The 27,293-nt window shown below is 37.7% G+C and overlaps 3 protein-coding genes across 8 annotated transcripts in view; 1 reads left to right on the top strand and 2 right to left on the bottom strand.

The window, feature by feature from the left end:
* Nucleotides 1-112: 112 nt before the first annotated feature.
* On the bottom strand, nucleotides 113-5,474 carry CRIPT (CXXC repeat containing interactor of PDZ3 domain). Its single transcript, XM_054196524.1, has 5 exons — nucleotides 5,336-5,474; nucleotides 4,990-5,055; nucleotides 4,533-4,587; nucleotides 3,759-3,862; nucleotides 113-866 (listed from the first exon to the last, which is right to left on the bottom strand). Exons 1-5 carry the CDS (start codon nucleotides 5,349-5,351, stop codon nucleotides 802-804), a joined length of 306 nt encoding a protein of 101 aa, XP_054052499.1. The 5' UTR covers nucleotides 5,352-5,474; the 3' UTR covers nucleotides 113-801.
* Nucleotides 5,401-26,283, top strand: PIGF (phosphatidylinositol glycan anchor biosynthesis class F). 5 transcript variants are annotated; one of them, XM_054196519.1, is made up of 6 exons: nucleotides 5,401-5,465; nucleotides 5,910-6,160; nucleotides 7,821-7,912; nucleotides 8,769-8,885; nucleotides 14,040-14,148; nucleotides 25,902-26,283. In XM_054196519.1, exons 2-6 carry the CDS (start codon nucleotides 5,933-5,935, stop codon nucleotides 26,013-26,015), a joined length of 660 nt encoding a protein of 219 aa, XP_054052494.1. In that variant the 5' UTR covers nucleotides 5,401-5,465; nucleotides 5,910-5,932; the 3' UTR covers nucleotides 26,016-26,283. The 5 variants fall into 5 exon arrangements, with proteins under 5 accessions (XP_054052494.1, XP_054052493.1, XP_054052491.1 ...); XM_054196518.1 differs by having other exon boundaries at nucleotides 5,454-5,586; XM_054196516.1 differs by lacking the exon at nucleotides 5,401-5,465 and adding an exon at nucleotides 5,472-5,595.
* The window catches only part of RHOQ (ras homolog family member Q), a 24,454-nt gene continuing 17,179 nt past the window's right edge, over nucleotides 20,019-27,293 (bottom strand). Inside the window, exon 5 of one of the 2 annotated variants that reach the window (XM_054196522.1) lies at nucleotides 20,019-26,620. In XM_054196522.1, the coding sequence (XP_054052497.1) occupies nucleotides 26,465-26,620 (156 nt within the window). In that variant the 3' untranslated portion in view covers nucleotides 20,019-26,464. The remainder of the gene's footprint in view (nucleotides 26,621-27,293) is intronic. The other variant, XM_054196523.1, reaches the window with a different exon arrangement.

Genomic DNA, 27,293 nt, shown 5'->3' with positions numbered 1-27,293 from the left:
TTCATATTTGACATGTATATAAGCAATTACATCAAAGAATTCAAGAGCCAGTTTCAAACCGACCATTTAAAAGCCACACCAACTTAGGAAAGGATGGGACTCAGACCTGGCATTAGAAACCAATGCTTGTTATTTTATTGCCTTGGGCCACCAGATGCCGTGTGTCAAGCTTCCTTAGAGGCTAACAGAGGAATAGCTAATCAGTCTTATGCCAAAGTAAGAACTGGCAGAGTAACACATCAGAGCTCAGTAGTTTAACATTTTGTTATTTAACCAACCCTACTGTAGGCAGAAACAAAATTCAACAGGACGATTGCATTAAAATCTGAAGAGCAATACTTAGAGGGGAGGACATAATAGTTTGGGGTGAGAGTAATTATAAATACCTATAAGCATTGAGCTAAACGTGGATACTATTATAATAAGGTGATACAAGCTCATATAAAGTATTACTATCAGACAAGCAGAAGACTCAAGATGTGGCAAAAGAATAAAACCTTCAAGATCTGCTACTACGGTAACATAGTTTCAACCTATCCACTAGGATCCTCTCATTCCCTTTGAACTGTACCAGTTGCAGCAAACCATTACCTTTAAATATCAGTTAACATTAGTGCTAAAACAACAAAAATCAAATATTATGTACATTACTAGGCAAACAATCAGGCTATCTTTACCTCTCATCCCTTTCCAAGTAAATGTATTATCTTTCAGAAAGTAACATTCACAAATGATTTTAGAGAAAAGTTAACTGTACAAAGACACAAACGTTGAAGTTCATAAAAAGACTAGTCAATACAATTAGACAGAAGTTTGCTTGTAGTTCTTCGTATCCAACACCTTCTTGCCACACATTGAGCAGATACCTACAAGCACACAAAAGGTGTGTAAATTATTTTAAAATAATTTTTTCTTCAAAAACATAGTTGCTATGTATTTCAAAAAATTGTTTAAATGAGCTCTCATAGACAATCTATCTGTGCATTTTCTCACCAGATATTGAAAATTCAGAAGTAATAATATGACTTATAATACAAATTAGTATTTGCAGCACATGTGTAATACCACCTCTCAAAAAAACCAAAACACAACTCTATTTTGAGAGCATTATGATTCACAACACTGTCCAAAGCCTCTATAATTTGATGGAATACTGGAAGAGAGCTGGGAATGGCTCCCATCTGTCAAACATGTAAAAACAGTGTACTATTAAACTTTGTAAGTCCTATAGCCAAACCAGGGCCCAAGACAGACAGAAAGTAGCTATGCTAAGAAAATACAGTCACCAACAAACTGACTGCTAAATGGAAGATTAACAGGTGGGGAGCTTCAGACAATTGAGAAAGTTGAGAAGAATACGGTTTCATAGAATTAAGCTATTTATAGAGCAGCAGAAGTGAGAAACAATGGACACCAAGAATACTTGACAGCTGAAGTGAAGATGACCACTGATGTCCTAGAGGACTTTGCCCTAAACCCAGAGAGTCGCAAGTTAGAAAACTAGAGCAGCCAAAAGTACACAAGTTCGGCAGGGGCAGAGGGGTGGGTTTTCTCAATGTTTCCCTCTTCTTCTAAAGCAGAAAGGTGCTACATCTTTTGTCTGGTACGGCCACATCTCATTCTACAAGATCATTCATCAGCAGACAAAAAAAAAAGTCAAGCGGCAACTATTCCTGTTAACTCTGTCCAAATCATGTGCTTTCATATATTGACATCATGTGACTGGATAGATATCTGTGAGTGCATTAGGAAAGAGAACAGCATGGAACAAGCCACATGATTTACTTTGGAGAGCAAAATCCATCCCACAGGCCATTCACTTCAGGTCTAAATTGAGGAGTAATTAACTTTAGATTGCCTCAATTTCAGAGGTACGCAACAGTTGAAGAACTAAGCCATATGACTGAATTTGATTCAAGAAACATGCCACAACCACGTCTTTGATGGTCAGAAATAGAACTTAAAGCACTTAAGAGTTCTTAATTTTATGCAGAAACCAGATTCAACCTGGAAGGATACACAAGCAGATAAAGACAAAATCCTGAAGCCCACCCAAATCAGCCATAAGTTTAAGAAAGAGAGCAAGGTTCTACCATATGGGATACAGGCAGCCATCTGGTGAGCATATAGCAAGTAGAAAAGGCAAGCCTCCTACAGCAGGCTGCTAAATCACTGACTCAGTGACAGTGCACATTTATAGAATAATTAAAGTAATTCCACAAACAAAACTTACTACTGGTTAGCTGTAGCTCTACATCTAACAACTGGTTCATCCCATGTCTGTCTGCTACGTGGACTCCCTCGGTATTAATCACGTAACTGAGTTCATGTTGCTTTTTTTCCCCTCCAGGAATTACAAGTTTGAGCCCTTTTGCTTACCTACTCAGAAATCACAGGATTTTATATCCTTTGGGGTCTCCATCAAATTTCCTTGAAATTGATTTTTTTTCCCCCTCAGGAATTTTTGAACTGTTTTTAACAATACTGAAGACTAATTATGAATACGGGAGAGAGAAAGCTTCCAGGTATAAGCAGAATTTCAGTGCAGTCATTCACACGTAAGTACAAAAATATTTTACATATTATGTACAGCACAGTAAAATATCTTGGTTTCTAGGGATGATGGCTATATTCTTCTTTTTTATTTTTCAGTTTCACATTAAACCAAGCTTGACCTACAGTGCATGAAGTACGTTCGCAACTGGACCAGAGACTCCTTTTAGAGAAATTAACCTTTCAATGGCTTATTTTAAGCCACTGAATGCATAAGAATACATGCAGGCACAAAGACAACCATGAGCATAATTTGCCTTCAGAGACACTTTCTTGATCGCTTTTATAACTCAATGTACTTTTTCCTCTTTGCCTCTTATTCCCAAAATATCCTACTTTTGTTAAGCCAGCCTATCATTTTACCAAGATCAGAAGTTGGATTTTTGGTTGTTTTGTGGGGTTTTTTGGGGGGTGGATGGGTTTGGGATGGTTGGTTTTTTGGGGGTTTTTTTGGGGGTTTTATTGGGGTGTTTGTTTTTTGTGGGTTTTTTTTTTTTTTTTGAGACCACTGTTTAAAGTTTTAGATTTGACTATTATAAAAACGGGAGAGGGGAGAAGGGAGCAGAAAAGAGACTGCAATAAGCAACTGAGTTTTACAAAAGGCCATATTTTTTGTTAAAACCAAGAAAAATCGAACTTGATAGATGACAGTTTTCTATGCAATTGCCAAGATTAAGCTTACAGCTATTCTTCCCGTTCCACTGCTTTAGATACCAGAAATATTCTAAGAGAAGCAGAGTCATAGAATGACTTTGGTTGGAAAGGATCTCCAGCAGTCTCTAGTCCTGCCCCTGCCCCACTCAAAACATGGCCAACTTGGATAAGGCTGGATCAGGGCTTTTCAAGTCAAGCTCTGAATACCTCCCACAGAGGAGGCATTCGGAGGTGAGGTACCCCCACAACCTCTGTGGGTCCCTGTTATTACAATGTTTGACCACCCTCATGGTGAAAATTGCTTTCCTTGTATGCAATTTGACCTCAGTTAGAATTAAACAATCTAACCTATGTACATTGTCTCTCATTCTACTACTGTGCACCTCAGGAAGGCGTAGAGAAGATGGAGTCAGACTCTTTTACTAGTAGTTGAAGACAGCAATTAAATCTCACCTTAGCCTTCTCTTTGTAAGGCAAAACAAATTTGAGAGTTCCACTTGCTCTGTAATTTCAAACCGAACTGGGGTAATTTGGTACTCAGGGAAACTCACCTTTTTTATAGGCACATCCTTGACAATAGTGAGATCCTGGCTGATGGACAGAACTCTTACAAATCCGACATATTGCAAATTTGTTCTTTCCATAAGGATCAAACCTGGGAAAAAGGACAAGTATTTTATTTACAGGCCTTGAAATAAAACATTTCCTCTGCCTCATCCTAAAAAATCTAAGCCAGAGAGCATAGGCAGAACCTCCAGCAAAAACTATAATTTAGAAAAAGGACCTACAAAGATTAGGTCTAATAGGCTGCATAAAGTCTACAGAAAAGCTCCCACTTTCCCCATTAAGAGAGATTTTCTCCATCACGGGCACAAACTTAACAAAAGCAGAACTAAAAATGTGTCTTTTTATTAAGATATTAGACTATTTTGAACTTAACACCTTCCAGCAGAGCCTTGCCCCCTTGCATAACAGAATGTCCCCCAGACATTAAGGAAATGCTTAAAGATTGTAATGGCAATTTTAGCATGGAAAATAAGCCTTCCTATCTCCTCTCCTATAAAAAGCATCGAACCCTAGCAATTTTGGTGAGGACTTCAATAAAATAGATGCCCAGACTCTACAATTCATCAGAAAGCACCCACGAAATACGGATGGACATAGTTTTACCAAGTAATCAAATGTCATAAACCCCCAAATTATTAAAAAAAAAAAAAAAAATAAGAATTCTGGAGAATTTTTGAGTAGTTGCCCAGATATGCAGAAAACAGACCTCAGTTACAGCAAACTGACTTTTTTAGCCAAAATTAGTATTAAATACTAACCTTGCCTTCTTTGAGGTCAATGCCTTGTTTTCATTTAACTTGCGGCCACCGCTTTCTACAAAAAGAATAAAACCATAAACCAATAAATTTCACAGTTCCAGGCATACTTTAAAAAGCTGTTTACAGCTTTTACACACATGCAAATAAAGTCACCGTGAGAGATAAAACATATAGTAAAGCACTGAGGCACAGGACAGCGGAATACTTTATCCTGTGCTGTTTGTATATCATCATTCCACAGAAGGAGAAAAAAAAAACAACAGAGAAGCTCAATACTGAAGAGCTCAGGGTAAGTAAATTCCCAATGCATTAAAATAGCTTGGGAGGGAAACTACAGGAGTTCAAAATTAACCTGATTAACTCTTTCAAATTTTAGCCTTAAGATTGTAAGACAGCTCAGTTGCCCAACTGGCTTTAAGACAGCTAAAAAACAAGCATTAAACCTCGCCAAGATTACCTGTAGTGTTTCTTGCACCATCTTTCCACGTATCGGGAGTGATTACCGTGCCGAGTTTCTTCTCACCTACATCAGGAAACATTGGGGGGGGGGGGGAATTAAAAATATACTGCATTAATACCCTCAACAAGCGCTTGCCTAAGGGGAGATGACAGCTCGCAAAGAGACGTTCCCGGAACCGCCGCCTACAGCTCGCCCAACACAGCCTGCCACCCGCCGCTCCGGCTCGGCTAGGGTAGGGTCGGCTCGGCTCAGGGGCCTCCCGGGACCCCGGAGGGGAGGGCAGGGCCCTCGGCGGCTGGTGCAGGACCCCCCCTGCGCTGTCCCGGGACCCCCACACACTCACACTTCTCGCACACCATAGTGGCCCCCGCCGCCTCCACCACAACAACAAACGGCTGCTTCCGGGCCCGCCCCGGAACTGACGCTCGGGTTGCCTCTGGTTTCCGTTGCCGGGCGGCCCCGCGGCGGCGGCGGTAAGAGGCGGGCCCGGCCCTTCACCCCTCTCACGGCCCGCGGCAGCGTGCCGCCGGGTCAGGCCGCGGCCTGAGGCCTGTCAGGAGGCCACCCTGCTGCCTCCCGGCTGGAGAGGGAGCGGTGAGGAAGGTGCCCGGCCCAGGCGGCTGGGAAAGCCCGGGAGCGGTGGGGGCCGAGTCGGTTGCCCCTGTCAGGAAGGGCGGTGTGAGGGGTGCCGGGGCGGGGGGAAGCTGTCCGCCTGCTCGGTGCGAGCCGTGCTGCTGCGTCCGTGCGTCCGGGGTTGATTAATTTTAGGCGGGTGATGTTGTTGTGCCGCAAAACAATAACTTTCAGTCCCAAACTAAGCTCAGACTTGTGCCTGGTATGTTGCGACTAGGAAAAAGTCTTACCCTGTGATGCTTGTGCTGCGTTTCAGTAATGGGGTGCGATTTGGTGTCTTGCAGGTGGCCAGTGAATAGGGAACACGATGAAAGAAGCAGAAATAAGGAGGCTCCTGGCTGCCAACCTCCTCTGTGTCTTTTCAATTATCCTGACAGCAATTCTTCCAGCTTTCTTCTGGAAAGGATTCACGGTTTTGGGAACACACCTTGCGTGGCTGTGTATTTGTTCTGTTTCTGTTAGTACCCTTAATGTAATCTTGCACTTAGTCCTTAGACCAAATCTGACTCCTAAGAGAAGTTCATTTGCTCATAAGGTAAGATTTCCATTCTTAAATTCCTACCAGACGATACCAAGGGGAAGCAAATTCTTTCCCTGAGATAATCAAATGAGAAAGAAAGAAGATGGCAATTTTGGGTGGTAAATTCTTGTTTTCCATGAATGAGCTGAGTGTAGCACCTTTTGAAATAAGTTCTCCAATACTTTCATGATGTTAAACTTTCTCTACCTGTAAATAACCTGTTCAGGTGAGCAATTCTGTGCCTTTCCCTTTTTCTACAGTTTGTAGTCCCAGCTGTTGGTCTTCCAGCAACTTGCGTGGTGGCAAAAATTGGCAAAATTGAATGAGTGCAGAACTTGTTTCATAGTCCAAACCTGACCTTCAGTGTTATGAAGAAGCTAATTTCTAATTACTAATAATTTCTACTACTAATTTCTAATAACTTTAAAGGAAGAGAAATAATTTTTAGAATTTGAGATGTAAAAGAGAGACTAGCCTATTACGATTTCAACAAAATCGGTAAATTTTAAAAAACTATGTGGAAAAGTATTAAAATGGCTACCTATCCTTGAATGATGGAGTTTGCACACAGAAGAATCTAAATCTGGGAGAAATTTCTGTAGTACAGTTTGAACAGGAGCACTAAATCCCAATGAAATAGGTTTGAACAGAGCAAATTTGAAGCAACACACAACTTGTTCAGGAGTGGGGGAATACACTAGCATTTTGAAGTCAGCTGGATAGTCTTGCACTCCAAACCTGCAGAGTCAGACAAGATTTAGTGTGCTGATATGGTGATTCTCAAACATTTAAGCAGACATCCCTGAAAGCAGTATATGCATATGCAAAGCTTCTGTCTAGTTTTGCTGACTGAGGGGGATGTGAAATAACACGAAATCGTTATGGAAAACAAGTATTTTAGCCATCTGTGATTTAAAAATGAAGTAGACATCGTGTTCTAGGTGAGATTTCATCCCAGCCTAGCATAACGAATATATGTCAAAAAAAGTGTTCAAGTGAAATTGTGGATTTCCGTTGGTGACCTGATCAGAACAGAGCTAACCAGAACTGTTTATCAAGTGGCTATACTTCTATATGATCTAGTGAGTACACAGAAACTGTTGTTTAAATTCATAGAAAATTGTATGTGTTTTGCAGATCTATAGAAAGTCACGGACATTGCTCAAATGGATTTAGAATTTAAGATGACAAGGTCAAAATGTAGTGGTTTTTATTACATGTACTTTTAAGTATTACATTTTATTCTGAATGTCTTTTTTTATTTCCATATTACATATTTTTTTGCTTTTAAATATTTTTTCACTTTCTCTGAAAGATGCCTTTTAATGAACGGACAGGATATAACACTCAGATATGTAACAGAAATGTAAAAATATCCAATAAAATTATCTCTGTTTATCTTGTCATTTCCAGTTATATTTTTTGTATGTTTGCCTTATTATAATGGGGTGCATGAAAAATTTTTAGATGGAGTATGATCATTTTTAATTAATTATTTAAAGTATTAAACATAGGGAAAACTGTTTTGAAATATGCCATGCTATTATCATACTGTGTTGTAGCTGAAACTAACTATCTAGAGTACAATGCTAGCGATGAGATACAGACTATGTATGTTACTTACGTCCTCTTTTCTTTTGAAATGTTATTCTGATATTTTATTGCTCTTTTTTAGATATCCAGATTTCTAAAATGCTGTATATACTTTTTCATGTCTTGCATACTATTTCATGCGATTATTGTTCTTTATGGAGCGCCTCTCATAGAGTAAGTCAGAGACCCTGTCTTTCCTTAAATGTTTTAAGGGGCAGTCCTCCTTGCAGATATTGGTATAAGTACTTGTGTGTTTCCTGGTACATTGGAAATGAAAGGATAAGCTCCTGGCTGGGGGAAGAAGGGGGGCTATTTTGGTTTTTGGGGTCTGTTTTGGGCTTGTAGTTTGTTTCTATTTGTTTTTTAGAAGCTGTCTGTTATAATTTCTCTGTATTTGGAGATGCGTTGTTCAAGACAGTTACAAACAACTCCTTTTATTTTAATATTTATGTTACGGGTACAGACATTTTTCCATGTTTCATTTAGTCATTTTCCCCATAAGATTCTAAAACATACATCTTGCATACCTTTCATCCTTTTGATATTAGTGTTTTAATTTTTAGGAACGATTGAAAAAGAGAGGTATGAAGCAGCCTGATTTCTGAGAGAGATACAAAGTTACACGCTAACAATGGCATTATGTAGTTTGGTTTCATAGTTGCTTCCACAACATCAAACTAGAAAAATAAATGGAATAGTGAAGTGAATATCCAAGTGTAATTCAATTCATAACTAATGTGCTATATGAAGTACTCCTGGTTTTTTTTAAAGTGTTACCAATATCAGGCATTTAAAATAATTACTGCATTTCGGTCTTTGTTGAGATAACAAACAGATACCAGAATTCTTTCCATCTGTCTTTACTATTCTGCAGAGTAAGAAGAAAATAGTTTATTCTTCTACATGAGGTTTAAGAAAGCATGCATGCTTTCACAAGTTGACTTAGGGGGGATGTGTTTTCCTAAATCTTGGAACTCTTTGAAAACTCAGTAACTACCTCACTTAATTTTGTAATATTCCTTCTTTGTAGGTCAGTGACTGAGACGTTTTTGTTTGCAGTTCTCCTGTCTACCTTTACTACTTTACAATGCTTGTGTATACTGGGACCAAACATACAAGCATGGATACGGGTATTTAGTAAAAATGGGTAAGTTCTATTCTAAAGTTTCTGATTTTACCCAGGAAAGAAATGGACAGAATTGATGTAAACAATATATAATGGGATTTTTTTGTAAAGAAAGGAAAACTTCTGGAATTATGGGCATTTTTCATATTTGTAATTACAAGTTTATGAAAACTTTTCTGACAAAGAAAATTATTTACTTTGAACACATTGATTCAGAAAAATAACTTTTTATTTTTGGTGTCCAGACACTATATCTCACTTTATATGTGTTTGAAGGAAGTAAAGTTTCAAACACGCAATTTACTGATGTAAAACCATTATGCAATCCACTGTGATGGTTGTCAAACAAAGAGGAGACCTGAGACTGAGCTGTAAAGGGAAACTCTTGCACCTGATCCAATAGTACCATCGTAAACACAACTCTTAAAGTAGGAATAACAAGCAAAAACAAACACTATTTTAAAAGTATTTTTAACTTCAATATAATGGTGAAGATTATATATAATCTACTGTGGTCTTAAGTATGTAATGTTTACCCATTCTGTTTTTCAAATTTCAGAGAAAGCTTTTTTCAGTGTCAGAGTTTTCAAGCATTAATCTTTTTCCAGAGTACGTTTAAAGTAAAATGAGCCTTTTTACCTCATTTTCGCCTTAATGACAGGCATGACATTAGCCTGTATCAAGGATAATGTATTTACCAGAAGTATTTTCTCTCTTCTGCCTTTTTCACTCGCTAAATAACAGGGTTTTGGAAAGATGGGGATGCTGAAACATAAAGAAGCCCTGCATATGCTTGATGTTTAATAATAAGTTGTTAGCATTCATTCCTTTTTAATAGTCCATAAGGGTGAAGTCTCATCTCTGAAGAAAGTGGAAAATTGTGTAACACTGCTGACCTGTGGAGTTACTTTTGGTTTAAACTTCTCCAGAGGAGGACAAAAGTAGACTTTTTATAGTAGTTTCATGGTTCTCAGATTAATGAAAATTATCTTGAATCCTTATTCAAGTTAGTTATGCTTGGTTTTTTATTTTCAGTGGAAGGGTTGAATAGAGTAATGGAAATGACACCTTGCAAGACTTTAATAAAAGCATGGAGTTGTTTAGCCAAAACAAATCATTGCCAATTCACTTAGTCATCTTTGGAGGTTTTGAAACTGGAAGTAATACTTGAATACAGACGTTTGTCAGACAGTCTGTCTTTGCGCCAGGTCTAGGTCTTAATGTTATTTCAGCACAATTATTGCATAGGAAACAGGGTTGTCTTGTTTTGACATTTTTACTGTGACAACTTATACATACTTCTTACTAGTGACATGTGATGTTAATCTGAAAAAAAAAGTCTAATAATGATGTTTATTTAGACTAGCCTTTGAATGAAAATGAACTACCAAGAAATATTGCAGTGATTTTTTAATGGATTGTAGCAAGCTGCTCTTATAAAAATAATTCCGTGTTTTTTTCATTTGACCTCATCAATGAGTTGGAAGGTCTTGCACTTAGGTGTGAGCTGAGTGTGGGCACGATGTATTAAAAGGTTGTCTCTAACTTGTGGAATGTGGATGTTGTCTCTAACATGTGGAATGAGGCGGGACTGTGAATGGAGGAAAAGGATGGTTAGGTAAGATCAACAAAGCTGTTTGTCTTGAAAGAAGAGTTTAGCAAATTGAATTGCACTGGGACAGCAAGCTGGAAAGTCTGATTTAGGGTATAGCTTAGTATGAAAAAGGAATTTGTTTTAAAAATATCTGAATACAATTTAGACTTAAGTAACCACTGGAGTTTATTTTTGCTGTTTACCCGTGCAATATTTATAAGATGAAAATCTGCTTGTGCTATTGTCTTTGCAGAAAGACAGAAAGGGACATCTGGAAAAAGAAAGTTTATCTTGATATAGCAAATGTAAATAAGTAACAGATATTAATTACCTAGCTATTGCTCTGGATAACTTTCTGCTATGTTTTAGGTGATCTAGTGTGAAAATACTGATGCATGCAATGTTTTGTCATAGTACTATTCATAAAGTTACATTCAAGTAACCTGTATGTAATTTATTGCATCATAATAGCTGTGGTATAACTGAGTCAGTCCAACTTAAATATTTTGGGAATAATCTTGCAAAGTGTTCATTTTTATTGCGGAGATACTTAGCTTTCTCTGTTTCCACTTGCAGCACTTAGAAGTGCAGTCACTGCTAGTAAAATCACTTTTAATAAGGTTATTACACGATCAGTCTTTAAGTGCCTATGCGTTTAGGAGGTGGATTATATGTGCTGTCCCATGATAACTTGTAATCTGTGACACTGCAGGTTTATTGTTTATAGTATAAAATTTGGGTGGTTAGTGGGGTGGAGGGGAGGTGGTGTTTGGTTGGGGATTTTTATTATTTTTTTTAATACAGAAAACAATTGCATGAAACAGCTGTAGCTCAGACAGAAAATTGCACATGCTCCACGTTTTCAAACTGAGTATGCTTTTGAATTGGAGCATTGATTTGATGGAACAAATAGATTTATTTTTTTTAATTACTTTATTTTAAGAAATTTGAACAATTTGTTCTTACCCATGTATTTACAGTCTATGTGCGCATAGAATGCGTGATAGAAGTAAGCTACATCTGAAAAGCTTCAATTCTGAGTAAGCAAGCTGTAAATAGGGCTTTTTTCAATCCTGCATAAAAGCCTTTAAGAAATCAGCTTTCAGTTGCTGATTTTTATTGACCTTTTTGGAGACTGTTTATTTCAAATTGCTAGTCTGAGTAATTGTGTTGAATTTTCTGGTATAATAGCAGTTATGTCACCTGGGTAGGAAATAGATTTCATTTGGAGTTTGTCAAAAAATAGTATAAAACTAAACTTTAGAGCCCCTTCTGGTTTTTATTTTGCCTGTTCCATCACTTGCTGGTGAACTGCATACTCTTACAGACTTGGAAGTATTCTTTGTAAAGGTGGACATCATCAAAGTGGTGTGCTGCTTTGTAATTCAGTCCTGTCACAGCACAGAATGCAAGATCTTGTCTGTCCAAGAGCTGTCTTTGTAAATTCTTTTATGTTAACTAACCTCTTAATTAAGACATTATTTAAAACAGCATTTAATGTATTGTGTTATTTAAAGGGGTTAAATAATTACTTTAGGCTTTAAAAGGCCTTTGTGCAGCTACTGGTCATTTATCATCTCGAATGTCACTAGTTTTGCCTGCAGAATAGTTTTAGTTATAGTTAATTCATAGTTAAAAAAAATTAAGAAACCTATAAAACTCAAAGTTTATAAATGTTGCTGCAGTCATTATCTTCATGTAAATGATGTGATGGGTTAATGGGTTAAAGAATACCTGCAAAAATCCCTATAGGTGACATGCCATGTAGAAAAGAGAATAATCAAAGCGTTGTTCCTGCAGGGTAATGTTGGAGGACAAACCAGGTTGTATTTGAGTAGCCAGTGTCCGTACTGCAGAGTGGTTGAATTAGCAGCTCAAATGGTTGCCAAACTACCAATCGCTGTTTTTCACTCGGGCACTGTGCCTTGCTAATTCTGTTGTTTTGCTTTTGGACTCAGTCTGACATCTCCATATGGTACAGCAGTATGTGTGTAGATTTAGCAGATAAGATGTCTTTTGGGCTATAAATGTACCTCAGTCAGTCCTTGGTATATTCTGCTGGCTCTTTCACTGCTTTAAGGCTGTAGTGAATGTTCTCTTTCCCATGGTGCCTGGCAGCCCTCTGCTCAGTTATTCAGCTTCTGAAAATAATTTACAGTAATTTTCTGTGTGCAGACTCCTAAATTTTTCTTGTTAAATCGTGACCTTTATCCTTAAAAAGAGCTCTCAACCCAGTAGGATTGTGAGTTGAAATCAAGTGTGTAAATTAGAGGGATGGGGTTATTGTAGAAGAAACAGTTTCTGGTTTTGCTCAAAATGTCAACGTTGCACTGTAACTATTATAATCTCTATGACCTTTATTTTGCAAACAATAAAAAATGTTTGCCTTACACTTGTGAGCCCTTTGGTCAATATCAAATGCAGCAGTGAGTTATGTGTACTCAGAAGTAAAGTCATAAATGTTAGGTTCTTCGAAACAACGGTTAAAGCTTTCATGCCTGCAGCCTAAACGGCACGTGAAGTTTGGAGTTTACTACCAGATAGTCTTCTAGCTATAAAAATGCCCGTTTCTTTTCTTCTGTTGGCTAAAGCTCAGGTTGTGTTTATAGGCTGAGATACAGTAAACTTTAAGATTCAGTTCCTCTTACCTTACTGATTTGGAGCAGGGGTTTGAACCCGCTTCTTCTGTCTCCGAACTGTGCCCTACTGTGTTCTGGACCTCTGCTCTTGTTTCTTAATTGGTACCAAATACACAAATGTTCATGGCTTGAGAAAACCAAAGCAATAATCACTTGGAAAACTAATGATCGAGAGTTAAGTGCTTATCTATTAAATGGAAACCCAACTTTGCCAAAACTTTTGAAGTCAGTAGTGGTAGAAGGCTATGAACTGAGAACTGGAGTCTTTAACATCTGTTATGATATATGTGCCATGATTGGTGATGCCAGAATTCTTTAGCGTGCAATAAATTTATCCCCCAGCCAGTGTACTTGAACTTGGATGCAATGTTGCTGACAGGCTGCAACGTGCAGGTTACATTTATTCACCATGTTTCTTTTCAGTTGATGGAAGTTTACTTTAGCATATTCATGTAGTGGATTGCTATTTTAAATATTAAATTGTCGCAGTCATAAAATAATAACAACGTGACTCCACCATAGAGTACTTTGTGACTGTGCTTGCACTTTTCTATACAATTGCCTGCTACCCTTTCATATCTGTTTCTCCCTGCAATGCACACAATATTATTGTGATATTCTAACTTCCTCAGTCAAACAGTGTTTCAAGCTCAATAGGAGTATTTCCAGGTAAAATAAATTAGCTTTTGCAGTAAACATTTCAAGGGGAAAAAAAAATCTCCTGAATGTGTGGTATAGAAAGATTGTGATTGTAACTGAAATACACAACTTACATTTTACATATAGTGTGTATCTCTGAGGAGAAACCTGCATGTTATTTATTAAATATATTGATTTGTATATCCTTTTACAGTCTCAAAAATCTTGGGAGAAATCAGATCTAACATTCTGACATGGTAACTTCTACTGCTGTTGAACTCTTGGAACACACTATTTTTACAGAGCTATGTCCATCTGGGAAAGCAGTCTACAGATTACTACCATGGGCAGTATACTAGGAGCTTGGTTTGGAGCATTTCCTATTCCTCTTGATTGGGATCGGCCTTGGCAGGTTAGTATCTGCACCTTTATCATAAATACAAAAATACTAATTTTCTGTGTATGCCTGCTATACAAAATTGCTCTGAAACTGTACAGGTATATTGGACTGGCACATAAGCTGTTCCTGCAGGGTTATGCCAAACATTTTAAAAGTCATTGGAAGCGTCTATGCTTACAGTATGAGGATGTAAAATGCAGGAGTATTACCTCCCTTTTTAATCGGTTCTTTGTTATAGTTTTATGAGTGTCTGTTGCATGCAAATTTTATCATGAAATACAGCAGTAAGGATTTTGATACGAAGAAGCTAGACGAGCCGGAGGAGAAATGTGAAATGATGAAGATGGCTCCAAGTTTGTCTGCCTTCAGTCTGGTATCTTTTATTGTTTATGTGTAGGGAAGGAAAGATGCTTTCCTAGTGGTTTAGTTCCCCTCTATCTTCCATAAAAGCACTTAACAGAATGCGTTTTAAATGGATTTGGATTGATTTGTGGAAATGGTGTGGCCAAAGCACTGTACTAAAAACTTACCTCCTGATTTCAAAGGAAGGCAAGCATTAGCTTTGTAGTTGTACAATGTGAAGCTGGCATTGCGGATTCTGTCTTTATAGATTCAAACATGTCTGCTAATTTCTTAATACTTTTGTTGGCATGGAGAAATTACTCCATTAAATATATCTGAAGTCTGCAATTGCCATAAAGTTATGACACTAGTAACACTTTTTCCTAACGTCCTCAGTGGATATTTTCTTTCCTCAAGTTACCAAACTCATACACTCTCAGTTGAGTAGTATCTGCCAGGCCTGTTCTTCAGCAGATGATTTCAAAGGTTTCTTTCAGAAATCAGTATAACAGGCGACACACTTTTCTCTCTGATATTGTAGAGACGTTGTGGCTTAGAGCTGCAATGGAAATTTGTCTTCTGTAAGTAACTAACAGCCTTTATGTCACCAGCCCTTCTTTACACCAGTGTAATGAGATATTAAATTTCTAATTCAAAAATAATAGTAGAGGAGTAGGTTAATACTTGAAATAAAAAGTTAAGTTTTCTTCCCTAAAAACACTTGTTTTACACTTGCAAGATGTTTCACCGTCAGTCTGATGTAGGTATGTGTTGGCACTAGTTAATTGTTGATGGACGTGAATGTCACCCAAAAATCAAGGGATTCATTGAAATGCAATCTCTGGTCTTCTTGTGAAGTCTATTCACCTTCCTGTTCCAATGACAGGCAAGCACTTTTTTTTTTTTTCTTGCTCAGCTGGGATTTTAAAATGGCATGTCATATCTGGCAGGTTGTATTTTATTCCCATTCTTGCAGTCGAGATTTGTCACAGTGTCTTCACTGTCATCTGGGCTTTGACTCAATCTGGAATTGTTAATGAAAACTTGCATTTATGTAGCATATAATGGTATGTTGTCCATTTCCGTGCTTTATTTGCATTTGTAAAAAAAATCCAAAATGCTGTCTGTCTCCTCTTTGCTTTGTGTAAGTGAGCTACTCTTAAGGGTTGCAAGTATAGAACTTGGCCCTCTGGGATGGAAACTCTTGTGTGTATGAATAATAACTGCAGAAAACATTGGTCAGCATTTAGGATTAGAGTTAAGTCCATATTACATGTATTTTGGATTATATTCATTAACCTAAATGTAATATTGCGTGCCATCTGATACACCCAAGAAACTCATGTGGGACTGCTGGATGTGGTGCAGGACCTAAAGGAGACCCGGTGCCTCTCAGAGCAGTAGCTGGAGACTAGACAGAATAGTGGAATACCTAAAATCACACTGGACACCTACGTTTAGACAAATTAATGCCACCCACATGTATGACTACTCTACCTCTTTTAGGCAGATGCAGATACATGCGTGTGTGCACACACATGCACAAAATCTCAGACTTTGCTAATATGCCATGTATAAAAATGTAACCTTTTATGCAGCAGTGATTTAAGGAAAACTTAATAATTGTCAGTAGGTTCTGATTAACAAAGCAGACACTAATAGATTAAGACAGATACTTTTAAGTACAGTTAATTTTTTACTTTTTTTGTCCATTCTCCCATCTTCCCATAGTAGGAGACAGAAGTTTGGTAATGGTCCGGCAGCTTTTTCTGTTTGAAAACTCTACCAAGTCAATAAAAGCCAAATATGACTGACAAAAGTTAAGCTCTAGAATCTATACTTACACATCTAAAAAGATATTATCTGACTCCTCAGAACAGCAAAGCATCTGCAGAAACCTCAAATACTGTAACTTGTCACTAGCTGTTTCTGGGCATGAATTCTCCCCAGAGAATTCAGGCAGCAGCAGAAACTATAAACCTGCATTTCCCTTTTCCTTCTCTGTCTCCACCCTCATTTCTGACATACTGCTGATAGTAGAGTTGCCAGGGGAGAATTTCTGACTATGAATTCCTGCATCAAAGCAATTTTCCTATGCCTAGATCCAGAGCATTTGCTGCTGTGTTCTTTCCCTTAAGTTCCCAGCATTTTTCTCTGTCCCTACTTTTCTACCTTCTACCTTACAGGGTTTAAAACAGTGGGGTGGGGAAAGAAATCTTGCTTTCCGTTTTGGGTCTGAACTGCTTCATCATTATTTTAATCATCATCTGAGCAATTTAAGAGCAGCCATAGAGAAGTTTTCTTATCAATTCTGCAGGCTGCCACTGCAACGGTCTTTGAAAATTGCAGTTTTAAGTGTTTTCTTTTTTTATAAGATCTGCTGTTTAAGGTGAAATGAAAGAAGCTATTTTTTAAATATAATGTAGATTTTAAAGTCAAATTACCTCAGCAAAGAAACACAATAAAGCACCAAAATGGCACCAAATCTTCAAGGCAGAAATGAACCTCTTTAAAGTAGCTTGTTAGAGATTCTGTTCGCAAGTCTCCGAAGTTTTCAGTTGCCTATTGATAACTTAATATTTTTGTGAAGGTGATCTCTTAAATATTTTCACCAAGACAGAATAATAAAAAAATAAAAAGTGTCCTGGCCATGGATTTTCAATAGTTGCCCAGGAAACACTGCTTCCCTGTTCAGCCAAGCTGAGATATATATGAATCAGGTTCTCTGGAAACAGAACTTCATGCAACAGTTGACCTAAGTCTTGTCTTTCTGTGTGTACTGAGTAGTATGGATTCAACAACACACGTATCAAGTTGCACGCAGTAGCTCTGCATTGCTTTCTCAAAAATATTCAGAGCCAAGAGACATTTCTGTTGTTCTTTGGAAGCTCATGGGGCACTAGCAACGAAATCCCTTTTTGCAAGACTATTCCCTCTTGCTACCTGCTGTCAGGCGATTGCAGAAACTCACAGTAGATTCTTTCACTGTAGCAGTGAAAGAGGAGAGGTGCTTTCTGTGTTGTCGTTAGCCTAAGGCAGGGGAAAGAAGAATGGCCCTCAAAGGATTTTGCTGTGGTTGCAGATCTGCTTCATTTGGGAAGAAAATCTTTAGTGCAGATTGCCTGTGTCCTGAGTGGCTGATCTAACCAGTGGCTCACTGAACATAAAAAATACCTGTACATAATGCAGTTGCAGAAAGAGGTTCTTTATCTTAAAAATAATAATTCAAAAATAATCCCCCCAAAAGATAGGGACTGTCAGTGTCTTGTGTAGAACCCAATCCAGCTGGTATGCTTTTGGGAACACGTACGGATTAAGTCCAAGCAAGGTCTGAAAAAAAACTCATGTAGATCTTAATGTAGGCTTGAAAGTAGTCAGAGCCCAGTCAAAACCAAATTACTTTTAGGCATCTGCATGAATAAAGTATTAAGCTGTCATGCTTTTGACATCAGCTGTTTCTCATATGAGCCTAAAAGCAGGATTACGGTTTTGGATTTATCCTTCTCAGATCCAAAAAGGGTCTCAAACAGAATAGCTTAGTCTTTGGACTCAAGACCAGCTTTTGAGATAAGAACAGGTTTCATTATTGATTGTTTTCTGTCTTGTATTTTAGACTTTTTGTTGTAAACAATTATTTATTTTTTTTAAAACTGTAGTGAAAGTGGTTATGCTCTAGAACAGAAAATGTGGTTTAAATCTTTATTTATAAGCAAGACAAAAGTGGTGTCGTTTCGGACAACAGTGGTAAGGCCTTTTAGACTGCTTGTTGCAACATCTGGTTCTGATGTTTCTATTGGTTATGGTGAGTGTTTGTGATGTAACAGTGTGTTATGGAAACACAGCTGCATTTGTACCTTTAGCTTCAAACAATTCATTATTTATGGAGTGTTGTAGGCAAGGCGAAATTGGTACTACAAGAATTGGATGGGTCAACAATAGTTGAGAAATACCACATGATAAAGCAAACCAAAGGGTTGCTGCTGCCCTTGTGCTGCGTTTGTAGCTCTGAAATGTCAAAAGTTGTCAAAAACATCTGACATCCAGCAGATGCAGACATGTACTATGAGTTTGGAATAAAAAATGCTATTGCTATTCATTTAGTGCTGTTAGAACAATTTAATAATTAAGCACTGTGTCTTGAATTGATATATTTTTTTCACTCAATCAGGATTTAGCAGTTAGCAAATCTAGCGTCTACACTTTCAAACTGTAGACAGTTTCAGAGTGTCTACAGTCTACTTTTAAATTGACTGTAGTCCACTTCAGAGAGTGGAGTATGTAAAGCCACTTCTGTGAAGTTAGTTTTCTTCATAGAAATGGCTTCAAATGCAAAAGGCCTGTAGTCACTCACCTGAAGCAAACAAGACGTTGAAGGAAAGAAAGAGAGAAAGTACTGAGGGTGCAGGAATTCCAGTAGAACATTGAATAAAGCTGCCTCCGCTTTTCTGTAAGGCACCTGTTGTCTGAATTGCCACACTGATACATATGGCAGTTCTTCTGATGTCACCTGTTGCTGCTTTGTGCTCTTAAAAGAAAAAGCAATTGAGGGCAACAATAGGGTAACATTTTGCTAATCTATTTCCCAGTCCTTAGCTGTCTGTATTGGGACTAGCATAATTTCCTGCAATCTTAATAGAAGAACTGAAAAGACATATGGTAGTTATCCCTTTACATCATGGTTGAGATATATTAGTGGAAGCAGAGAAGTTTGTAGTATCCTTGCCTATGTCTTTTCTGATCAGAAAATCAGATGTCAATATGTCTTGTTTATCTTTCACTAGAATTTATTTTTACTTCAAAGTGCTGCAGACTTCTGTGGAGCAAACTTGGTGTGAAATTAATTCATCATCAGGACTTCATGTGCTAATGGCTAAAACCAAAATGCCACTTCATCTTGAGTTACTCAAGAACGAAAGAAAACATATTGCTTCTTCACACATACCTCTTGTGACACGCAACAAAACCAAGATAAATACAGATGTCTCAGAAAATCTTCACTTTATTTTCCATGTTCATGTTTGAAAAATATTGCATACAGGGGATACTCAGATTAGTGGGCCTGTCTACATTTAAAAATAATCATGTAAAATGCATTTTTTTAGCATACAACCACTTTTATGCTAAGTAAATATTACTTAATAGGAACAGAATATTGTTCTGGAAATAAAATTACATTAATTATCTGAATAATGTTTCAGATTGGAAATGAAAAATATATAAAGCATTTCTGTTAGAAATATAAAACTTATTGCAGAAAGTCATTTGGCATCCTGATGATTGATTGTTTTTCATTATTCTGTTGTTGTTCTTAAAGTAATTTTTTAACATAATTTGGCCATACCTATTGTCCCTCTGCTAGTTTTCAGAAAAATTTATTTTGTAAATATGCCAAACAGTTGGTCAGGGAGGCCTACTCTAAGGTTGTTCCTGGTTATAGGTCTGCAGAATTAAGCCTATCTCAGACAAAGGTAAAGATAGTTGCCTTACAGGAATGCAAGTTAGTCCCTACGGTAACTACATTTCTGTTTTTTTTTTTAAAAAAAAAAAAAAAAAAAGGGGGCAAACAAAGCAAAAAAAAAACCCCAAACTTTTCAAGACTTACTCTGCAAAACATGTTTCAGTTTATTACAAGTGTCAGACTGGTAGAATAATTTTGCCCGTGTTCTGAGATTACTATCTAATTCTTAAACCATTTTAAAAACACTTTGCCACGCTTAAGTATGATCATTTAAATAAGGCAGTTCTAGATGATGTTCAAAAGGCTTAAAGAGTTGTACGTCCATCTCTAGTTGCCTCTAGCCCTCTGATGCACAGCGGGTATGTAAGGGTTACAGTTAGTTAGGACAGTTCTAGCAAAGAACTAAAAAATAACTTCCTTTGTTACAGTTGCTCGATTTTTTTCACATTACCTATTTCAAGTTGATGATGTACTTTTAATAACAGCATGTGATTATGATCCTAGCTTCATGTGTCATCTGAGAAGTGGCACCTTAAAACACAACACCACTGAAACAGAAGGGTGTTTTTTAGGTGTTACTAGACACATTGTGACACATCCTTTCTCTGCTCAGTCTGAGGTAATTTAGCTGCAGAACAAGATGGTATAATTAAACAAAAAAACCTTATCAGCACACTTTATATGCAGTGGAACTAGTATTCCAGACACCCCATTTATCACTGACAGCAACTGAATTTTGGAAATTGTGAAGTTCCTGGGTTTATTGCATGTTTTAGTAACAGACTTTTAAAACGTGTTCCTGGGTTTACTGTATGCACAGCCACCCATCCTTCTTGTAGCTTTATCTTGATCTGTAGTACCCGTTACTAATGATAAAAAGTAACTTTGAAACAATATTCTGCCTACAGTGTTTTCATATCATTAGGTAAAAGTGAAATTCATGTATTCCCACTTCATACTGGATACTGCAAACCTAATAGGTAGTGCTGATACAACTCAAATGAGTTGATTGACTGTCATGTAGTTTAGCCAATATGACTGTAAATATTGGCCTAGATACCTCTCAGACATTTGTAACCTGAAAAATAATCTGGAGATTCTTGGGTACGGTTTGGTGGATGCTCGAGTAAACTGAAATAGGACTATAAACTTTCACACTACTTTGTTATTCTTAACACAGCTCAGAGAGTTCCCTTTTTGTCTTTGCTTTTCGATCTACTGTGTACTCTGAAAGTTTTGTTGTAAAATAAGCTGCTTTATGTGAGTAGAAGGGATAATAGCCAGTGTTTGATTTTTTTTTTTTTTTTTTTTTTTAAAACAGAGGTAGAAGCTTGTTCCACTTCAGTGTGGTTATCGTTGTTTATTTAATGATAGGTTTTCTTAATGTAAACCTTAATGGTGAGATCAAAGGCAGTTATGCTTGCTCTAACTTTAGAACACAAATCCACAAAACCAACTTCTAGTTACAAATGCCAGCCAGAAAAAAACCTCACACTTTCTTCTCCTCAGCATGTGCTTGTCAACACACACATTCTGTACAATGTGATAAGACACTTTTAGTTAACATGTGCAAGCAACCAAAATAGATTCAAGGCATGTACTCAAATTTTTAAGACAGTACAGACTAAACAACCAGGAATTTAAGGCATGTTAGAAACAGGGAGGGAAAGTAATTGTGCTCATTTATTCAGTTTTAAAATGAAACAAAATTTTTTACATAGCTTTCTAATTGACAGCCAGAAACGGATCTTTTGAAATACAAAAAAGTTGAGTTTAGGAATATGAGAAAAGCACTCCTCTAGAGAGTGGGACCAGTTTATTAAAAAAAAACAAAACCAAAAACTACAGTAGATTGCCCTTCTCTATTTGCATTTGTATAATTAAAGTTCCAGCAGTCAGATGGGTTACTTTATAGTATCTTTAAAAACCTTACTAGGGTGTTGCTGCTCAGGCCTGTAAGAATCTGGCCTTTATGTCCTTATCAATGTCTATGTAATTCCCGTTGCATGGGATGCAAGTTACAGACTTGTAAGAGATGACAGAACTGTCATGCAGTCAGAATTCTGATTTAACTATATGCATAGTACAGCTGAGCTAGATACCTTGCTGGGATCCTGCAACATGCTCTGCTTTCCATGCAGTATGCTAAGCATTCTCACGTCAGTTCACAGGTGTTCTAAAGAGCACTGAGGAAACTAGCTCATTTGTGTCCTGAAAGGTTGGCAATTCCTATTTTGAGTTCTCATTCTTAAAATGAGTTCGAGTATATACTAGAAGCCTTGCAGTTCTGCAGTGTCTATTTAGCGAGCCTAAAGAATTCTCTGTTAAGTCCTATCACTGCTGCCAGATGAAAAGGCTAAAAGAAAATTTTAACAACTAGCATAAGTCATGATCATTTTGCATTAACCACTGGCTCATGCTCTGCCCCTTAAAATGCAATTTTTATGCTTGTTAAGCATATAGGTGGGGATTTGTTTTTGCCAAGCTGCTGTTCTGTTTCCTAGTAATCATATACAGGTTGTTAAAATTGCCCTTTTCCACATGCATTTGATATGTAAACTGACTCTTCTTGTATTAGGCTGTGAGGATGGTAACTGATGCTTCCCAGCTGCTGGGACAGACAAGGCATTTCATGACAGTTTCCTGAAGAATGTTCTGTCCTGTCTCCTGTGCTCCCCAAACTATTGTCTCCAGATCAACCTTCTTCCCCCTCAAAAAACGTGCAGTTAGGCAATGTTGCCTAACATCTTATTCCCCTGCCGCTAACCCAGCCTAGACATGACATCAATACTGGAGTAGGATATGTCAGCTTCCTCACGGCAGAAGGGAGCATAAAGTAGAAGAAACTGAGCTGAATAGTTCTCAGGGGAGGAGAGGGGTGTATTAAAAGTTGCATACTTTAGACAAGCAGAATGGAACCTCTTAGAACAGGCAGATGGATATTAGCTGCTTAGATTTTTATCACTTACAGGCAGTTTGTAGCAAGCTAGGGAAGCTAAACCAAGTTTAAGAGATAATATGAAAGACAGGGCAAAAGCAGACTGATCAAGTAATTAACTTAAAAAGGTCCAGCAGAAACGGATTGGAAAAACAAGGCCAGCAGCTACTGCAAAATAAAGCAACCCCCTTTCACAGATGGATAAAAGCATATGCAAGGGCTGTTATTTTAGTGCAGCTGATGTGCTTAAGAGCTATGTCTTAGTCTGTCTTTGATAACTTGCTGCTTTAGATATACCCATGGTTACATCTGGCTACATGTAGCCTACAGGCTGGCAGTCAAGAATAAAACTCGTATTGTTACCTGTTTCTTAGGGTTTTTTTGCCCTGCCATGAGGGTTAGAGAAAATAGCCTAAGGACAGCAATGCTCTTAAGGCCAGGCTTTTAACTCCCATGCTTGGGGAGTTTTCAAAAGGCCAATCAAATTGCCTTCAGGGCTACTTTGAGCCATCTGAGCAGCATAATAAAAATTAGTACCTGGCCTAGTAGCTTTCTGTTCTATGCCACTAGAAGGGATGAGGTGGTGCTGCTTCTGTGTCTCTCTCACAGTCACTGAGATGGAGTATTATATGGTTTCTTCCCTTTGCTCCCTATCTTAGCCAGCTGCCACGGGTGAGGGTTAGATTTCAGAGGTCAGAGTCATGTATTAAGTGAGACAGCCTGAAACTTCTGTGAGGTAACACTGATTTTAAAAAAGAAATTGAATGTTTTGGAAGGCAGGCATAATTAAAATTAAAAGTTACATAACTATTTAAAAAACACGTTCCAAGTTGCAGTTCAGTCAGGTAAAAGAAGCTACAACAATCAGCAGAGATCCGTTTAATCATACCAAAAATTGCCCACTATACACACAATACCAAAAGATATAGGGTCAATGGGTCATCAGGGATATTGACTGTCTAGTTAAGGGAAGATGAAAAATTCAAGAGTCCAACATTTACTTATACTTCTGAAAAGCAAACAGGCAACGACAGATTCACCTAATGTAGGTAAAATTTAGTGAAGGATCATTGATCACGGAGAGAATTTGATGCAAAAAGACCACTGAGTTATGAAGCCTCTGTCCATAGTTTTGTGGATAATGAAATGGTATTTGACTTCATCAGTGGATAAGAAAGTACAGCTCCTGTTCCAACTGAACTTTACTGAGTGAGCAGCAGGGGTTGCGGGGACTTTTTTTTATTGTTTTGTCCTTTAGGCATGTGAAATAGCCTGCAAAATGCTAGAAATAACTTGATTACATTTCATTTAGAAGTTGAAAAGATCCACCTGAAGCATAAGTTTAGCCAAGGCCACAGACTCATTTGAGTTTTAAATATACATAATATCTTACCATGCCAAAGCATCTCAAGGCTTTTTATAGATCTACAATACCGCTGTTAAATGAATGAAAACAAGCAAGTCTTTGGTTTGAGAGGCAACAGCCAAAATATTCCACAACAAAAAAACAAGTAGCAGAGACAGAATGTCCAGAAATGGAAGTATGAAACAAGGTCAATAAAGAGTACCTAAGGCACCTTGTTTATAGTCATCTTTGCTACACTCCTTAAGACCTCCAAATAATATATAAAACTGCAAATGCTAAGGAATGTGAAGATGAAACAGCTGAGGAGATTGTGAAGATGAAACAGCAGAGCACAAAATACGTTACTCTTATTTCTAGTTAAAATTCCCATGATCAAAGGATGTGAATAAATATATTTCTCCAAGTGATAATGAAGTAAAGAGAAGAATCATAGCGAGGACAATGAATGAAAGGAGGAACCAGTACCATTAAGAGTAAGTTAATTTGATATTCATGAATTGCAAGTCAAAATGAAGTAGAACAGAAGGCTGGACACTGAGATGTGTATAGTTTCTTTAATGTCTAGTGCATTTCTCAGTCTCAAGTACTATAGAAGGTGGGAATATCCCCCTCAATTTAAAAATTAAAAAAATAGGTGGGTGCAGTCTGTACTTGCTTGAGGAACATGCACTGTACAGCAGGAAGTGCAAAATTGTCCTTGCAAAAAAAATATGCAAAGGAGAATTTTGAAGAGAGATGGGAATTCAGTTAATTCCACAGTAAATAGTAATTCTTAATCACCAACTTAGTTGAGGCTTCCATCAACTTCAGTATGTAGTTGATTGGTAATACAAGCTACATGTAAGGATAAGGGCAGACTGGTGAAGTTTTGCTTTGGCCCCTCCTCCCTGCAAATCAATACCAATTTAAAAAAAAAAAAAAGGCGGGGGGCGGGTGGAGAATACCATTAATTCTTTGCCTTAGTACTAGACGGTTTGTGACAGTGAGTCAGCTGTATTGAGTCAGTTCCCTGTTCCTGTACTAGGAAATAGAGCTTATAATTAAAGCTCTCTTTAACATAACTGGCTTAATGTGTGTTTGCTGAACTGGGTGCAAGATGCTCAGTCAGTTTCCAAATTTATGTTCCCTCTCTGCTGCTAGCCAGAGGGAAATTCATCCCTTTGCCTACTTTTCAAGACCGAAAGAAAGAAAAACCCTCTGTCCATCTCAGTCTCTGGCCTTACTGGAATATTAGTTCATTTATACACACACCTCTAAAAGTTTCAGAATGCCGTCAGAAATTAGAAGGAGAAATTGCCAAGAAATCTGTAGGTTTCCAAACGTGTGCAGCAGAACAGGAAGTTAGGTTAGCTGAACGCTTCAGGGGATATAAATACTTGTGACTTTTTCACATAGTTTTGGGAATATCAAACTAAAGTCTGCAATAGCCAGAAGCCTGGTTACATTTTAATGCATATTAAAAACTGTACAACAGCATTTAGTGTTCATGAAGATGACTGTTACACTTTTGGCATTTTTAGGAAAGCATGTCAAGCTTTAAAGTAGAGTAAGACCATACTGTCTTTCAGTACCCAGATTACACTGAGCATTTGTGCTGCGAAGTACAAAAAACCACAAACGTTTTCCTCATGGTCTGCTTTTACCTTGTGTTCTGCCCTCAGGTGTGGCCCATTTCCTGTTCCCTCGGAGCTACCTTTGGCTATATGGCTGGTCTGATTATTGCACCTCTGTGGATACACTGGAACCGGAAGCAGCTTACATACAAAAGCAGATAACTGGAGCAAAGAGAGACAAGGTATTTCTTTGTGCAGATTCCATACAGACTGTGCAAAAGTTGTTGTTTTTATAAGATATATATATATATACACACTTATAGTCAAAGCAGAAGACTATCCAAATTCATTTAGAGTATTTCAGGCCAAGCATCTCCACTCAATAAAATCGCATAGATGCTGTTTCAACACAGTGCAGTTTTTGCTTCCTCTAGACTATGTAACCCTGAGAGATTGTACCTTCCAGTCTGAATAAAATATTTGTAACAGATGTGGTGGCTTCTTATTACAAGTTCATTGAGATTGATTTTATTCCTCTGGATTTCACTGGTTGTAGAAGGCAGAATCGTAGTTTTAGCTTTCAAACTTGTAACAAGTTCGCTGCGTACTTAATGCATTGTGTTTAAATTCAGTAGAATTTCACAGTAAGCCTGGCCATTGTCAAATGTATCTCACGTGATCAAACAGCAGTTTATGCATCTTGAGCCTATTCTCTTCTTCACTGTGTGTTTCTTTGGAGTTAGAATGGCTATAATAGCTTCATCAAAAACCGTCTTCAGTCCTTTCTGTGTCAAAGCTGAACACTCCACGTAGCAGTAGGCTCCTATCTGTCAAGAAAATACGTAAATTCAATAGCAATATATTTCAGCTGTTCAGTTCTATCTGTGCACTTCTGTTTTTTATTTTTCCTATAGTGACACCCCAATGTTTGGCTGTGATCTAGAAAAGTTATCTGAATGTGCTTCCCCCAGCAGAACAGAAGATTTTTCTTTTGGCCAAAGATCTGGAATGTATTTAAGTTGGTTTGGTTTATGAAGGAAGCACATTAAATAAGCTCCTTGGATTGGCAGTGGGGTCCTAAGGTATTTTTGGTAACTAAACAGCGAAAAAGAATTACAGAATTACATGACCAATTTATGTTTCAAAAATAAGACTCTATAAGTAAGTGTCCCGACAAGCACTACCCACGCAGTGTGTTAAAATGGTAGTATAGCATGCTTCCAACATTTTGCTTGAGCAGGAGAGGTCACTTCCAGCCTCCACCACTCTGTGATTTTAATTCTCTCTCACTAAGGCTTACGTATTTTTTATGAGTTGTCTACACAGAAAGTTGGAACTATTACTAACACGGAAGTGTTATTGCACAGGTCTGCTTGTTAGCTGTATTCAACAATGTAAGTAAGTATTGTTAACTGGTAACCAGTCATAAGGTTTCATATGTTGACTGGTAAAGGAATTGGGCAAAGTGGTAAGGGAAGAAAAAGTCATTTGGAAATAGGC

This window comes from Rissa tridactyla, chromosome 3, assembly GCF_028500815.1.
Source record: "Rissa tridactyla isolate bRisTri1 chromosome 3, bRisTri1.patW.cur.20221130, whole genome shotgun sequence".
Lineage (NCBI taxonomy): Eukaryota > Metazoa > Chordata > Aves > Charadriiformes > Laridae > Rissa > Rissa tridactyla.
This window is presented reverse-complemented; position numbering and strand designations above follow the sequence as displayed.